Source organism: Orcinus orca, chromosome 3 (assembly GCF_937001465.1).
Source record: "Orcinus orca chromosome 3, mOrcOrc1.1, whole genome shotgun sequence".
Classification (NCBI taxonomy): domain Eukaryota; kingdom Metazoa; phylum Chordata; class Mammalia; order Artiodactyla; family Delphinidae; genus Orcinus; species Orcinus orca.
In genome coordinates this window covers 59076858-59093371 of record NC_064561.1, presented here as the reverse complement: position 1 = coordinate 59093371, position 16514 = coordinate 59076858, and the positions used below count along the sequence as shown (strand labels likewise).

Sequence of the window (16514 nt, the reverse complement as noted above, 5' to 3'; positions counted from 1 at the left end):
GGCAGGGCTGGGAGTTCAGGTGAGCAGTTGCTCGTCGGGGCGGCCGGCTGCGGCGGCTCCAGGGCCCAGCATGCGCGGGGGGCCCCGCGGCCACCATGTACGTGGGCTATGTGCTGGACAAGGAATCCCCCGTGTACCCCGGCCCCGCCAGGCCCGCCAGTCTCGGCCTGGGCCCGCAAGCCTACGGTCCCCCGCCGCCTCCGCAGTACCCCGACTTCACCGGCTACTCTCACGTGGAGCCGGGCCCCGTGCCCCCTGCGGCCTGGAGCACGCCCTTCTCTGCGCCCAAGGACGAATGGGCCGCCGCCTACAGTCCGGGCCCCGCGGCCTCCACCGCCAGCCCGGCCCCGCTGGCATTCGGGCCCCCTCCGGACTTTAGCGCGGTGCCCGCGCCCCCGGGGCCTGGGCCGGGTCTCCTGGCGCAGCCCCTCAGCGGCCCAGGCGCACCGTCCTCGCCCGGAGCGCAAAGGCGGACGCCCTACGAGTGGATGCGGCGCAGCGTGGCGGCCGGAGGCGGCGGTGGCAGCGGTAAGCACCCCTCCCTCACCCTGCGCCTCTGGACGGTTCCCCTGGGCGCCGGCAGGTGCTAGAGCGAGGCCCCGGCCGCCCCCTGTCTGACCTCTGCCCCGGCCCTGCTTGGGTTCCAGAGTGTGCCCGCCACCCCCGACTCTGTCCCTGCGGGCTGTTCTCTCAGCTTCCCCCTTCTGAATCCTGGAGCCTTGGGAAGCACACGCTGTCTTTCCCTGTAGACAGGGAGACTGAGACCCCAGCCATGAAGAACGATGCCTTGTGGTTGCGTGGCAAGGCCGGAACTAGACACAGGTCCCCAGACCTTTATCCCAGGGTAAACTTTTAGCAACACTGGCCCTGGTGGTCATCTGTTTCATGCACCCCTATCCCAGCCCCAAAGAGGGGCTGCAAACCCCCAAAGGACATGCACCGATTATGTGAACACCCGTAAGTCACTTTCCTTTCCAGGTCTCAGTCCCCCATCCATACAACGAAGAGATCGGTGGGTCATATCATTTGGACTAAAAAAGAGCCCTCTTTGGTTAGATTGGTGGTGGTGAAGGGTCCCTACCTTACCATCCCAGGGCCCGCCCTGAACTCTTGACCCTGGGGGAGGGGAAAGTAGGAGCAGTTGGGAAGGTGGCTACTGTTTGGCTCCTGAGCCTGTGAACCTTCTGCCCCCAGGCAGGCCTCTTGGATCCACCCTCTTCAAAGGCAGGGGAGGGGGCAGGACAAAGGCTCAGCTTTAATGAGGGGCGGCCTGACCTCCTTCATAGGTCCCCCCTTTGTCATGTAACAGGCTGGGCCTTGGCTCGGTAGTGACTCCTGTCGGCCAGAAAGTGAACATGATACCCATTGTCCCGACTGCGTCCGGCCTGTCCTGACAAAGGCCACCTGGCCTTAGGGGCGGGAAGTTGGCCTGCCCACCCTTTGATGTCCAGCCCCTCCTCCCTTTCCCCCAGCTGGGAGCGAGCCTAGGACATCCCCCACCTCCTCTCTCTCTTCACCTCCATGTCCCCACACACTCCCAGCAGATGCTGGGGAGGGCTGATCAGCAGCTACGGGTTTGGCTGTATTTGTACCACCTCCTTGGGAGTCCCAGGGACACAGAACCTCCTGTCTGCCTCCGGAGGCCTCAGAGGACTGGGGTTTCTGTCCCAGCTGTGCCACTTGTCTCTGGCCTTGGCTAAATAATAACAGCTAATGTTTATGGAACACTTACTAACGGAGCGAGCACTGACCTGATATCTTTTAATTCTTATAACTTTATCATAGGTGCTATTATCACCCCCGTCTTCAAGAGGAAGAAACTATGGCATAGAGAGGTTACAGAGTTGCGCAAGTATAGTTATACCTACATGAGCAGTAAATGGTGGGGCTGGGATATGACCAAGCCTGTGCTCTACTCCTCTGAACAGCGTCTCTTAAACCAGCCATCTTTTCTGAGTGTCAGTTTCACCATCCCATGAGAGGGAAGGGTCTTGTACCTTTGTTTGAGTTACAAAAGGACCCCTTTGTGAAATCTGATGGGAAGTATAAATGTTCTCCCTAGAAAAACAAAGTGTTTCCTAATCAGGCAAACAATTTCAGGGGTTCTAAAGGCCCCCAGAAGCTTTACCCATAAACCTCGGTTGAGAATTTTCATTAGATTATATGAGAGGAAGTGTCTGGGGCCACTGACCCTCAGGGTCCTGCAGTTCTGTGTCTGTTCCCTGAAGAAGGAAGCCCACTTTTCCTGCTCCTTTATTCTGGTTGTTACTTCCTGCTGATCAGGCGACTTTGGAGATGGATGGGGAGGTTCCCCAGGGGCGGGGACTTGGAGAGAGGCCAGCACTATGTGAGGGGGAGAGAGTGGGTCAGTGGGTGGGGGTCAGAGGACTGGCAGGAACCCTGGGGAGCTTCCAGGCTGTGTGATGTCAGGCAAGTCACGTCCCTCTGGGCACTGGAGCTGCCGAACTCAGTTCACCTCTGGTCTCGGAAGTCATTTGGAAACACTTGTCCCTGGGCACATAGGGGGCCTAGGAGTAACTCTGCCCAAAGGCAAAAGTCCTTTCCACCTTCACTCCCAGAAACTAAAATGAAGGGCCAAGGGAAGTTTGGGAGCTCCGGAGGAAAGCGGCCACCCCAGGAGCCAGGTGAGAGCCGTTCTGCCTTTTCGAAGGTAGAAGCTGCTACCTGTCCACTCAGGCAGCATCTGACTCTGACTCTGGAGGTGGGGTCAGAATTGGGGTGGGGTTACAGACCCTCCGTGAGAGAGAGGCCAAGCCCCTCTCCTCTTTGGCCTCAGTTTCTCCTTCTGGGCAATGAAGATACAGGGTCTCTGGGGGTGTTTCCCGGGTAAGGCTGTTGTCTGGGACAGCAGAGGGAAGGTCAGTGCATGCCATCTCCCCAGATGTTGCTGGTCACCTGTTCTTATTGGACCCTTCTTGCCCCTTCTTCCCTCTTCTGTGCCTCTAGCATTCTAGAATATCTGAACTGGACAGTTAGAGAACAGACATACAGATGGGAAACTGAAGCCTGGAGGTTTTAAGGCATGTTCCAGGTTCACACAAGTGGAGGCAGGGCTGGGATATATGTTGGATGAGTGAGTTTAAAATTTTCCAGTGGCTTCCCATTATATTTAGGGCAAAATCTACACTCCTTCCTGAGGTCTACAAAGCTGTATGTGCTACTGCAGGCAGGTCTTGTACACATACTGTTCCCTCTCCCTGGAAAACTCTTTCCCCAGACTCTTTGCAGGCTCTTTCTCACCATTCAGGTCTTAGCTTAATGGCCACCTCCTCAGAGAGGTCCTCCATGATGTTCCAAAGTAGGCAACCCCCACCAATACCCATTGATCATCTTTGCCATGTTTCCTTCAGAGCACTAACTTACTTATTTGTGAGTTTGTGTGTTGTCTATTCCCGCACCCACTGACAAGGTAAACTCCTATGAAGTCCAGAACCATGTCTGTTTGACCCATGGCTACATTCCAGGCACCCAGCTCAGTGTGTGGCATTTAGTAGGTGCTCAATACGTTTTGTTGAATGAATGAACAGGGCAAGTGTGAGGAACAGTAAGACAGCTCTGGGAGAAGAGGGGAGAGATGAGATCTCAACCTGGAGATGGGACCCATGACTGTCCAGCCGAGCAGCTCATGCCAGTGGTGGAAGCCTGGTTGCCCCCTTCTCCCTACTCCATGGATGGGACAGTACTCCATCCTCACCTGGGGAATTGGCGTTGCTGAGGCTGGGACTAAGATGCCAGCTTTCCCTAAGGAGGGGGCAGGGAAGATGTGGGAGAGGCTGTTATGTTGTCCATTAACCAGTTCTGAGTGATGACTTTCACTTGACTGAGGCCAGGATAGGAAATGACTACAAGGGGCTCTATTTTTTTTTTTTTTTTCTGTCTTCCCCGTTTGCATCTATAAATATCAGCATTTTCCTTAGGAAGGTTCTAAATTATCCTTCTGCTGAAGGCTCAGCCTCCAATTCCTTGTGAATAGTTTTTCACAGGTTAATGGCCCATTGGGGTGGCTGAGGTCTCATACAAGTCGGGAGATGTCCGCTCAGATGATGAGACTCTTGCAGCAGGGTTTAGATCTTGGTCCATCCCCATCAGCTTTCAGATAGAGAAACTGAGGCCCGTGGAGGGGATGAACCCTCCTCTCCCCACCACATCCTAGACCCTCTCCCTTGGCCCATTGCCACAGTCACCAACCTGGCCTCTCACCTTCAGCCTCTCTCCGATGCCCTAGCCGCCCTCTAAACCATGGCTTCCCACTGCCATGGAATTGCCACTTCATTTTATGCCGTTTCATTGCTGTAAAATCCAGGTCCATTTCAGAGCCCTCTTGAGAACTGGCCCCAACCCACTCTTGAAGCCACTCTCCCGTTAGTTTGCCGAGATACAGAAATGCTTACCTGGGACAGTTAAGAGTCCGGCTTGGGAGCCTCAGGCCTGGGATTGCATTTCTGTCAGAAGCTGCATTAGCCACAGGCGAGTTAATTTGGATCATTTCTCTGAGTCTCAGCTTCTTCCACTGTAACATTAATAAGATTACACCTTGAAGCAATGGTGCCAGTAGAGCATAGCCCTGACCCTGGCATATAGTAGGTGCTCAGTGCACTGGTGCCTGGGACCATCTCTACCAGTCCTTAGCAGGTGCACGCGAGCACACACCTCGCACTCCCTGCCTCTCTATTATGGGTCCCTTGACCTGAACTGCCCTCCCTTCCCTCTCCTACCTGTTTACCAGGTCAAATGCTGCGTTTTCTCCAAGGCCACCTCCTCTAGGAAGCCCTCCTTGGTTCCCTCCCCTACACACACTGTACCAGGCCCTTGTTTTGAACAACATTTATCACTGACTGTCTTGTTGATCCCTGCCATCTACCATCTGTTATCCCCTCAAGGAGCAGTGCTAATCAGTCCTGTCCTTCTCACCATACCTTGCACATTGTAGGAGCTCACAATAAAGCTAATAACTGTGGCATCAGCTGAGTATTTACCATGTGCCAGGCACTGTGCCAAGAAGTTTGCATGGATGATCTCAGTTACGTCTCATAACAACTCTAAGAGGTGTGAGGAGCTATTATTAGCTTCATTTTACAGATAAAGTTAATGAAGCTCAGAGAGGGTGAGGTGGCTTGCCCAAGCTCACACAGCTGGGATGCTGCTGCACAGGGTTCAAACCTAGACTCTACGGCCTAATGAGCATCTATCAAATAAAGCAACGCACTCAGAATGGGAGCCCAAGACCCCTCCCCATGTGCATTCCCGTCTAGGTGGGGAAAAGGAGGCCAGTCAGAGACGAGCTATAAGAGGCTGGAGGGGGAGGATGGGCACAGCAGGTGCCGGGCTGTTTAAAACTGGTTCTCAAGGCAGAAACTCCATTTGACACCTCATCTCTCAGATGTACCTGGGAAGCGGGGAGTGACCCAGTTAGAAGGTGGCAGAAGGCTTTTTTCGGTTGGGTGTTCCCCCACACGCACACTTAGGCACGTATTGCTGCAGAGAGCTTGGGGAGCTGTTCTGAAGGTCCAAAACAGCTTTGTTAGCAGCAAGCCTGGCTTGTCAATGAGGAATTATCTTAATGAGATGACCCCTCAAGGTTCTGTCCTGGAGCTCTTGGGATTTGGACACATTTACATCTGGAGTCAGGTCCGGCACCCTGTTCACATGCTAAGCCCTCCCCCCCTGCCATACTTGCCCATCAACCTTATAGGGATGTGCCACATAGATCCCTCAGCATCACCAGAGAGAGGGAGCAGGCGTTGGTGAAAGCCGAGACTGACACTCCAGGCTCAACCCCCTCTGATGTCTTCCCATTTCTCTCGAAGTCAAATCCAAACCCCTCACCCCAGGGCTCAAAGCCCTGCTAGCCTCTCCAGGCTCATCACATGCCTCTTTCATTCAGTCACGTAGGCAGGCAGGCGGTAATAGTCTCTGAGTCTCTCTTCTGTGCCAAACATTCTGCTAGGTGTTAGAGATTCCTGCCAGAACAAGCAGACAGGGTCCCTCACAGAGCTGGTCCTCTGTTGCTGCTCTCTGCCTCAGGGCATTTGCACATGCTGTTCTGTCTTCCTGGGATATTGTTCCCCATTGGTGACATGGAAACCTCCTGCTCAACCATCATATCTTGGCTTAAATGTCACCTCCTCCAGGAGGTGACATTTACCTGCCCCAAGCTAAATAAAGTAGGTTCCCTCCCCCACCGCCTCCCGCCACCTAATCTAGCTCTCAGCTCCATTGCTTTCCTTCACACTAATCACAGTTCGTAATTATTTCATTTGTTTGTTTTTAATCTACCCCCCCACCCATGAAAAACAGGAATGAACTGTTTAACAAATAAGTACCGAGCAACTCCCACAGTAATAATAAAATGAACTAGCATCTATTGAGTACTCGCTATTTTTTCAAGTGCAGGTATTTTCGACCCCAGAACAGCACATTTCTCCATTAGATTAGTGACGTTGACTAAGGCTGTGGGAGCAGTGGAGCTGGACAGAAGGATGTCCTTTAGAGGTTGAGCCACCAGCTGATGGATTGGATGTGGGAAGCGGGGGAAGGGCCACCTAGGCTTTTGGCCTGAGTGGCCTGAGGATGGGGGCCATTTACTGCGAGAAGACCAGGAAGCGGTAGGTCTGTGTTAGGTTTAACAAGGATTCATCAAGCACTCGCTGTGTGTGTCTGGCACTGTTGTGGAACCAAATGAGCAAGGTGGCATGGTCTCTACCCTCGCAGAGCATTCAGGGAGCCAGGAACCAAGGGGAGGGGATTTGCCAAGGTTCCTCAATGAGCTAGAAAAGGGCTGGAGTCCAGAGCCCCGTCCTGCACCTCCGCCCCAAATGTGACTCTTCACGTCCCACGCCTGTGGATGATTAGTCAGGAACTTCAACTCCAGACCAGAGGAGGATGGCCAGGGTAGGGCAGAGGCCTGGGAACTCCACCAGGAAACAGCTGGTGGCCTCAAGTTGTTCAACCCGGAAGAAGATGTGAAGGGATGCAGTTGCTGCTTGCAACTCTTAGAAGGGCTGTTCTAGGCCAAGGGTGCCCCTTATTTCTGGTGCCCCTTGTGGAAAATCCTGGGAAGAATATAGATGGGTGACGGATGCAAGAACAGGCTGCTTTGTAGATAGTCCAAGCAGTCTGGTTACGTATGCTGTGCGGGTGTGAGCATCTGGCCCTGGCTGGGAGTTTGGTCCAGCCGTGTTGTCCAACAGAACTTTCTATAGCTCTATATCTATGCTGTTCAGTGTGCTAGCCACTAGCTACACGTGTCTATTGAGCCCTTGCTATATGGTTAGTGTGACTAAAGAGCTGAATTTTTAATTCCATTTAATTAATTTTAATTTAAATAGCCACACGTGGCTAGTAGCTGTCATACAGGACAGTGCAGGAAAATCCCTCTCGAGAGTTTCTAGAATGTAATCCATTCCAGATGGGCTCCTTATTCTCCACTGAGGAATCTCTCTTGCCTCTTTTGTCTCTGCAGTCATCATCTTCTCCTTCTTCTTCCTCCTCCTCTTCCTTTTTCTTCATCATTGTCACAGATAGCTTTTATTACTAACTACCTTGTTAAGGAAATGATCACATCTCATCTCCACAGCTACCATGTCTAAAGGAGGCATTCCTGTCCTCATTTGACAGATGAGTAAACTGGGATTCAGAGAGGTTCAGTGACTTGCCTGGGTTCCCACTGCTGGCACCTGGCCTGACTGGGTTAGAACCACTGCGTCTATCTGACTCTGAAGTTTCTGTCCTCTTCACTGCTTCTCGTAGCCAAGTCAGATCGTGGACCTTCTTGAGAAGACAGGAGAGGGGTAGAGGCCTGGGAGGAGGAGGGGGCGGTGCTGACTGAGTGCTGTGACTAGGAAGGAGGGTGACAGTGGGGTGGAGAAACTTGCCTAAGGCTACAGGGCCCGAGTGTGGCTGGCCTGCCTATCCTCCTCTCATCGCACCCCTGCCCCCATGCCAGCCTCGCCCCTGCTCCAGGAATGAGCAGGGGTGAATGAGGAACTGTGCTAGAGCAGCCTGGGACTGGCAAACCAGCCAGAACAAGGACCAGTCATGGGCCCAGTAGAGAGCCTCATTGCCCAGGGAGGATATCCGTCCACCATTGAACTGGGTGGGTCAGGGCTGCTGCAGCAGAAGTCCCACCCACTGGTAGTACAGTTGAGGAAATGGGTCCAAGCTGAACATCACATGTCCGGCTGGTGGCCTGGCCAGACCTCCCCACCCCTAGGCCTATGTTCTTTGCCCTGCGGCTCCCCATCAGGCAGCATTCCTACCTCTCCCAAGGGATCCCTCCCACATGCACTTGTGCAAATAGCTCAGTTTTCCTTGTCGTGTCCATAGCTCTTTGCCCTTTGCAAACTGCTTTCACACCCATTCTGTTCCCTGAGGGAAGGAAAGCCCAGAGAAATGCAATCACTTGTCGAGTCCTTTAGCTAAGGATGCAGACCTGGGCCCAGGTCCTTAAGGGAGGACTCAGAGCTACACAGAAGTTCAGAATCTACAGGGCCCTTGGAGCTGACACCAAACCTTCTTCTGATGCACAGGAGAAACTGAGGCCCAGAGAGGAGAAGGGACTTATTTAAGGCCACACAGATGGCACAGAACTGGGAGCTGGTGGTTCAGAATCCCCTCTGGTAGGCTCGTTAAAGATGGCAGGGAGACCAGGATGCAATAGATCTGAGAGCTTGGGAATATGTATTTTTAACAAGCATCTATGCATGCATATGTGCATTCCTTTGTGTGTGTGTGTGTGTGTGTGTGTGTGTGTGTGTGTGTGTGTGTGTCGGTCGGGGTTGTGGGGATTTTGATTTACAGCCAGTGGGGCTGGACCACACAGAGAGGGGTCGTGGATCTGTGTTCCAAGCCCTAGGGCCAGAGCTGGCAGTGTCATCCCTCAGGGCCACAAACCCAGCAGGAAGAGGTCAAAGGAAATGCTGACCCAGAGGCCACTCAATTTTCCTGGAGCCACCTAACCCGCCCTGGGGGCAGAGGCTGAACTCTGGTCCAGGATAGATGGGGAGGCCCCACTGCAGACCGCCAGGCTCCTGCCCTCTATCCTCCAGCTGGGCAGGCCCAGTTTCTAGACTCTCAGACAGGGAAATCAGTCTTAGACTTCTTTCAGCAATAATAACAAATATAATCAGAGCATCAACAAACATTGGCAACTTCGTGTTTCCAAGTTGGAAGGGACCTTATAAATAAACAGTCTCATCCAACACACAGCCCATTGCTCAGATCCGTTTCCCAGGATCCCTGTCCTGTGGTTATCCCACCATGGAAATGAATAAGATCTACCTTGCCCTGTGTACCTACTGTGTGCCAGGTACTGTGCCAGGCATCATTTATCCATCCATCTCAAGTGATCCCCTGTACACCCGAGGGTTGGAGATCATTATGGGAGACCTTACACTGGGCCATAGGTTCTAATGCTGTTTCTGAGTCTAGACAGACCTGGGCTAAATCCCACCTTCCAGATGTGCAGACCTTGCTGAAAATCAGTTTTCTCATCTGTAAACTAGGGATAACAGTCGCACAGCTTCGTAGGTTGTTGAGAGATGGATGCAAAGTGCCTGACACATGGACATATTGACCATTATTAGAATAATAATTAGCCCCATTTCATAGATACAGAATTTGAGGCTCAGAGAGGTGAGGTGTCCTAGATCACCCAGCCATTGAGAAGCTGCCTGGCGCAGCCCTGGAGGTCTACTTGCCCAAACAACCACATGTCAGGGTCACCTGGAGAGCTATTCAAGTATCAAATCCCAGAGGCCCACTTCAGTCCCATTGAGTCTGAACTTCTGGGCCAGAATCTGTGCTTTTAAAAAGCTTCCCAGGCAATTCTGAGGCTACTGGTCAGGTATTTAGAACCATCAGCCTGGCGCTTCCCAGGACCTCTGCTGTGCGTGCTTTAGGGATGGGAAGTTTGCTACCTCCATGGCAGCCTGAGCATATGGACGGGCCATTCCTCACAACCCACAGCCAGAGCAGAGAGAAAGCCTCTCATCTGCACAGTTATCCAAGGCTCTTCTCTCCCCATGCTTCACCCCTAAGAGCTGCTAGGGGGGCTCCCACCCTCCCTCCCACCTACTCGCACTGGCATCTGGCCCAGAGGGTTATTCATTAGGTGGCTGGGAGTGGCCTGGCTCCCATCAGACACCTGTTACAGGAGCCCGGACTTCCCTCTTAGGCCCAGTGTCCCAAGGGCCTGTAAATCATTCATCCTGGGCGCTCTCCCTGCCCCACCACTGTCACGCACCTCCCTGCCCCCTCTCTCCTGGGTCCCCAGGGTGGCACAGGTGTTCGCAGGAGGGGAAAGGAGGTTTGCTCATGGCAGTGGGGAGTTCTGGCCCAGAGCTGGGACTGGAGCCCAGGGCTCCTGACTGTCATTAAAAATACAAATTCACATCCGCACATGGTAAAAATTTAAACATCCCAAAGACTCCCTCCTACCTATGGCTCCCCAGCCTCTAGTCCCCTCTCCAAGGCACGCCAACCCCCATTACTGGTTTCTTGTGTATTCTTTCAGAAAGAACTTGGGCCACAAACATGTTTGAATGTGTGTGTGTGTGTGTGTGTGTGTGTGTATTCCATTTTTATACAAAAATAGCAACATACTATTTACAACATTTTACCTTTTTTTAAACTTAACAATATATTTTTAGAAATTGCTCCATATTGGCACCTACAGAGCTTTAGAATTTCTTTTTAGTGACTGTGTAGTGCTCCTCTCCATGGATGTACCATCTCTTATCTTATTAACCAGTCCTGACTCATAGACATGTACATTGCCCTTAGTTCTGTGCTATTTGAAACAGCTACCTCTTTGGGCATTTTTCTGTGGGATTGATCCCTAGAAGTGGGATTAATGAGTCAAAGGGCATGTGCATGTTAAATGAGGCTGAGATCACCAAGTTGGGCCCCAAGGAGGATGTTCCCATTATCACCTTCTGGACGGCAGGTGGGACTCCCTGGACCACACAGTGCGATATCAAACATTTTGGTTTTGGGCAGAGCCATTTTCTTAGCAATAAAATTGTGTGCTTTGAGCAACTCCACCAGATGGAAGTGGCCGATGTGTTCCTGAGCCCACCAGCCCTTCTCTTGGGTCCAGGGAAGGGGTGACAGGGCCTGTAGGCTGGGTCTTCACTGGTAGCCTTGCTAGAGTCTGCAACTATGCAGAGAGGAGTAACTATGCAGCTGGAGTCCCATCTCTCATCTAATTCCCTCCATCCCCCGACCCAAAAGAGCCTGGCTGGAGGTCAGGAAACCTGAGCCCAGGTTTGTACCACCACCAGAAAGGATGGCCCTCCGCAAGTGCCCTTTTCTGAGCCTCAATTTCTCCCAACTATGAAACGGGTGCAGTGGGTCCCCATTTGCTCGTCAGGAAGGATGGGACCGAGGGTTGGGTGCCTGAAGGAAGGGGGGGGTGTCTTTATAATCTCTCAGGCTGAGGTTTGGGTGGGCAGGGAGCCTCCTCCCCCTACCTCAGGCTGTGAATCTTCTAGGCATTTTCAACCTGTGGACCATCCAGCCCCAGCCCAGGGCTTTCAGGAATCTGCCCTCACCATGGTCTGAACCCACTCTTCCCAGAATTACAAGTAGATGGGTGGTCTGTTGTTTGAGCTTCTGCTGCCAATGCTTAGAGGGCCCTATAGCAGTCTCTGTGGACCCTGAATCTGGTGGGGTGAGGAGCTGTGCACTAGAGCAGGAGGGAGACCTGCAGGCCTGGTGAAATGGCCTTGGGCAAGTCCACAGCACCCTGGGGCTTCAATGACCCTGACTGTACGGGGAGGTTGGACTAGAAGGACTCACAAGGCCTCTCTTATTTGGACCTCTGGACGCTGTATAACCATCCTGAACGTCAGTCTCTTCATCTATAAAGTGGGAGGAGACTAAACTCCCATGACCCCTTCTGGCTTCAGCCCAGTGAACCCAGTGGGGCTGTGGGTTCAGAGCTCTGCTGGGTTTCAGTGGTGGTGCATTAGGCAGAACAGTTTTTGAGCCGGCGTTGAATTTTCTAGGTCAAGGAGGGGCCCCATCTGGAGCCAAGGCCTCGGCAGCCACCCCCTTGTCCCTTTCCTGGGCTAGGCCTGGCCAAGGGCCGAGGCTGTCCTGTGCTGCGTCGGGCAGTGGGCTGAGGTCAGTGGTTGTGGAAGAGTCCAGTGTGGTTCTGCTGCTCTGGCAGGAAGCCCAGGGAAAAGAGCCGAGAAACATGTGCTGTCTCCTGTTCTCCACAACCCCTTTGGCTCTGAGGAGCCCAGCACTAGCCTGCCAAGCTGTGTGGGCCGGACCGGCACTGGTGGGGGGGGGGGGTGGTTAGCGCAGGGGTGCCGAGGAGCGGGCAGGCCCAGAGCTGGGGCCAGGGAGGTGAAGGCCAGGTTGCTGCGGGGGCCCTTGGCTGAAGTGGGATGGGTTCGATGGTCATGCAGACCTGCCATGCCCTGGTGGGACACATGGGTGGGTCTAAAAAGTGCTTGCGCCTGCCTCCTGTTTATAGCCGCAGGCTCAGCTTCTTACAAGGAAACTGGTGTTGAGTCCGGCCCCCACAGCAGCCCAGGCCAAGCATGACTCTTAATATTCTCTCCAGACGGACCTCTGATCCCAGCCCGAAAGAGATCCCTGACATTAACCCAGTCGGTCCTCAAATCCACTTCCGGGCCCCAGGCTGAGCCTCGTGTGGAAGTCAAGCCAACCCTGCCTGGGTTATGGCAGGTCTCCCCACACGTCCCCCTTCTCACCAATCTGTTCTCCATGCAACAGCCAGAGTAATCTTAAATCCTCCATCAGACCTCTTGTCTCCTCTGCTCAGAAGCCTGCAATGGCTCCTGTCCCAGACGGACTAAAACCCAGAGTCCCTCCCGGGGATCGTAGGCCCAGCTCGACCTGTCCGCTCCCTTGGCTCACGGCACCCCGGGCGCACCAGCCTCCTCACTGTTCCTTACTCTTCATGCGGCAGGCATGCGCCCCATCAGGGCCTTTGCACCTACTGTTCCCTCCGCCTGGGAACTTCTTCCCCAGACAGCTGCATTGCTCTTTCCCTCACCTCCTTTAGATCTTTGCTTAAGTTCCCCTTCAAGGTAAGGCCTTCATGGACCACTGTATTTAAAATCACAGCCTCACTCCTCCCTCAATTCCCAGTCCTTCTTTGTCTCTGAAATACTTATCATCAATCAACATATCAACTAATTTCCATATTTATTTTATTTTTGCCCATCTCCCTCCACTAGAACCTAAGCTTCACGAGGGCAGGGACTTTTTGTTTTGCTCACTGCTGCACCCAGCACTTGGCCACAGCAGGAACTCAGTAAATATTTGTGGGCTGATCTGAGTACTCCTGCTCTGTGCCTGGGCACAGGCTGGAGTGTAGATGGCTCCGGGCAGAGCGGTCCCCAGCCCCTGGTGCAGCCCCAGCTCAGGGCTTGGAGCCTAGAACCAGGGCCTTCTGAGGAGCCTGACAGGTCCTGGGGAGCCACCGGCAGCCCCAGTCCTTTCTGTTTGATTGTGCGGCCACCAACCACCAGGCACTTGACAGGAATTGAGGAGCAGATACCCCAGGGCGGTTCCTGCAAGCTTCCTGCTTCGGCCTCCGGCTGTGGCGGCCCTTCCTGCTCTCCTTGCGCACAGGAGAGAGGAGCAGCTGACGTCTCGTTATCTCAAGCTACCCTTGCTGCCAGGTGTTCCTTCCTCCAAGTCTCTAGTGCTCAGACCTGCGGTCTGAGGAGCCCCAAATTGGAACCACCTGGGAGCTTGTGAAAATGGAGACTCCACGCCAAGGCTTTCTACTTCACGTTCTCGGTGACACGCCGGAAGCTGTGTTTTTCACAAGCTCCCCGCATGTCTGTTCTGCAGCCACACCTGGGAACTGTTGCACGAAAGCGGGTGGGCCTGGCAGTCAGAGTAGGGCTCTGGGTCAGGAGACTTGGGCTGAAACCCCCAACTCCACCCGCTGCTTGCTGGGTAACCCTGGGCAAGTTGCTTCCCCTCTCTGAGCCTTAGGGCCCCCCAGATGGGCATGAGAACAGTGCTTGCCTCCTAGGTCGAGAGTCTCGAAGCCTGAGCCTGGGAGAATGACTGTTACTCCCTCAAGGTCCTTCTTCAGCGGCCCTGGATTGTTCTTCCCCCAGGAGCCCTGCCTTGGCCTTTTGCAAGCTCCCCTCCCCACTCACCTCTCCTCCTGGCACCTCTGCTTCTTAGGTAAGACCCGGACCAAGGACAAATACCGCGTGGTCTACACCGACCACCAGCGCCTGGAGCTGGAGAAGGAATTCCACTACAGCCGTTACATCACCATACGGCGGAAGTCAGAGCTGGCCGCCAATCTGGGACTCACTGAACGTCAGGTGTGTGGGGCTCCCACCTCAGCCACAGGAGCAGTCCCGGGAGTCTGGCCTCCAGGCTGCCAGGCAGATTATGGAGCTCAGTCGAGGGAGGAGAACAGAGAGGTTGTCTCCCAGCCATGGTCATACAACACAATAGAAACTGAGCTACTGCCAATCCCCCGGCCAATTAAACCCAATATCCCTGACCACCAAAAGGAGCATGGGGGCCTGATTAGCTATAGGCTACAGCGGGCTTTGATCAGTGCTGTTTAAATCCAGAGGAGGGAACGGTCACAGGGAGAACAGGGAAGGCTTCCTGGAGGAGGGGTGTTAGAGCATGGCTTTGGAAGATGGAGAGGAAGAGGGTTACAGAGGAAGTTGTCTTAAGAGTAGGGGAGCAAGTTCCAGAGGGGGAGAACGTGTTCAGGGTCCATGAACAGTTGGGGTAGCCGGAGCAAGTGGGAAGCCCCAAGCACCACATCGAAAAACAAGAGCTCCACTGCCCTTCCTCTTGTTCTGACATTCGGTCTCCCCACCGCCCACCCCATCTCTCTTCTCTGACCCCACAGGTAAAGATCTGGTTCCAAAACCGGCGGGCAAAGGAGCGCAAAGTGAACAAGAAGAAGCAACAGCAGCAGCCTTCACAGCCACCCCCGCCCGCCCACGATGTCACCGCCACTCCAGCTGGGCCACCTCTGGGGGGCCTGTGCCCCAGCTCCGCCAGCCTCCTGGGCACCTCCTCCCCAATGCCTGTCAAGGAGGAGTACCTACCGTAGCCCCCCGACCAGCCTTGTGGGCTGGGGGCCTTGAGGACTCAGGGGCTAGGAATGTGGCTCCTGTGGGGGCCCAGGAGGCCTAGTCTGAGTCCCAAGCCCTGCCACTGACCTGCTGAGTAACCTTGGACCAACCACCCACGCAGCCCCTGCGTCCCCTGGGCCCATCTGTGCAGCGAGCCTGCTGGATGAGGACCTTTTCCAGCTCTGGTGATCTAGGCCTCAGGCGGACAAGGGAGCCTGGGGTGGGAGGTCTTAATCCCCAGGGGGCTAGGTGAGGGGGCCACCCAGCTCCTCCTCCAGAGGGTCAAAGGTGGGAGGCTGCTGTAGGGACTAGACTCCTGGAGAAAGGAGATGGAACCGAGAGAAGATGGAAGGCTTGCAGACCGTGACCTGAGGCGGGGAGGGGGGAGGGTGTCAGCTCACACCTGCCTGTTCCTGCAGCCTCACCTCTACCTGCCCCCCCACCCCCCGCCCTGGCGTAACATGCACCAAACCCTCTCCAGGCTGGATGCAAAGCGCAAAGCCCACAGGATTGGGCCTGAGCAAGAGGTTCTGGGCTACAGAGCCATATTCCCTCACTCAGATTCTCAGTGGAGATCCCAGGTTGTGGGGAAGGCCTCTGAACGGGGACAGAGGGGCAGAGTCCATCCTGCCGAGTCTCTACCACCCCACCAGGCTGTCCCTCAGGGCCCAGCAAGGAGCCCCCAGAGAACTTTCTCTGGACCAAGCAGACTCACAGCTGGGCAAGGGGCTGCCCAGAGAGTGGAATCTCTTGAATGCAGCTTCAAGAATAAAATTTTTTTTCTCTTTTTAAAAATGTATGAAAATCATTATACATAGCATGAAAGGAAAATGTTAAAGGAGTGTAAATCATCCTTGCCCTTGTCAGCAACTGCATAGTCTCTCCTAGTCTCTGTAGGCCTACCACAAGGTCACCTTTAAAATACTTCTGAAAGATCAAAACAGGACCTCATTAGAGTAAGGCTATGAGACTGTTGAATTTTAAGTCCATTTTGTAAGCAGAATCATCAGATTCAATATTTCAGTCTTTTGAATTTTTCAAATACTTTCAACTCAGGGTTTTCTTTCAACAGATGACATTCGTTGGGCACCCCGTATGCCAGGCATGGCTGGGCCCAGGGAATGTACAGTCCTTGCCACCCAGAAGTTCCCAGTCTGATCTATGCTCTAGGTATCAGGGTAGCAGAGCATCCAGGGAGTCCAGAGCGAGCTCCCAGCTTATCCTGGAGGGTCTGGAAGGCTTCCTGGAGGAGGTGATTTTAAACTGAGGCCTACCCAAAGGACTAGTAGGTGCTGTCAGGCCAAGAAGGAGGAATAGTAAAAAAAGATTAAGAGGAATGTGAACTTGAAGTACACTTTTTTAAAACTCCTGAGAAAAGCTGCTATTTTG

The 16514-nt window shown here is 53.8% G+C and overlaps 1 protein-coding gene across 2 annotated transcripts; it reads left to right on the top strand.

Annotated features, from left to right (window-relative positions):
* CDX1 (caudal type homeobox 1) lies at positions 1 to 15920 on the top strand. 2 transcript variants are annotated; one of them, XM_004280356.3, is made up of 3 exons: positions 14 to 528; positions 14203 to 14348; positions 14897 to 15920. In XM_004280356.3, exons 1-3 carry the CDS (start codon positions 96 to 98, stop codon positions 15101 to 15103), a joined length of 786 nt encoding a protein of 261 aa, XP_004280404.1. In that variant the 5' UTR covers positions 14 to 95; the 3' UTR covers positions 15104 to 15920. The 2 variants fall into 2 exon arrangements, with proteins under 2 accessions (XP_049563506.1, XP_004280404.1); XM_049707549.1 differs by lacking the exon at positions 14897 to 15920 and having other exon boundaries at positions 1 to 528; positions 14203 to 14742.
* Positions 15921 to 16514: the final 594 nt, after the last annotated feature.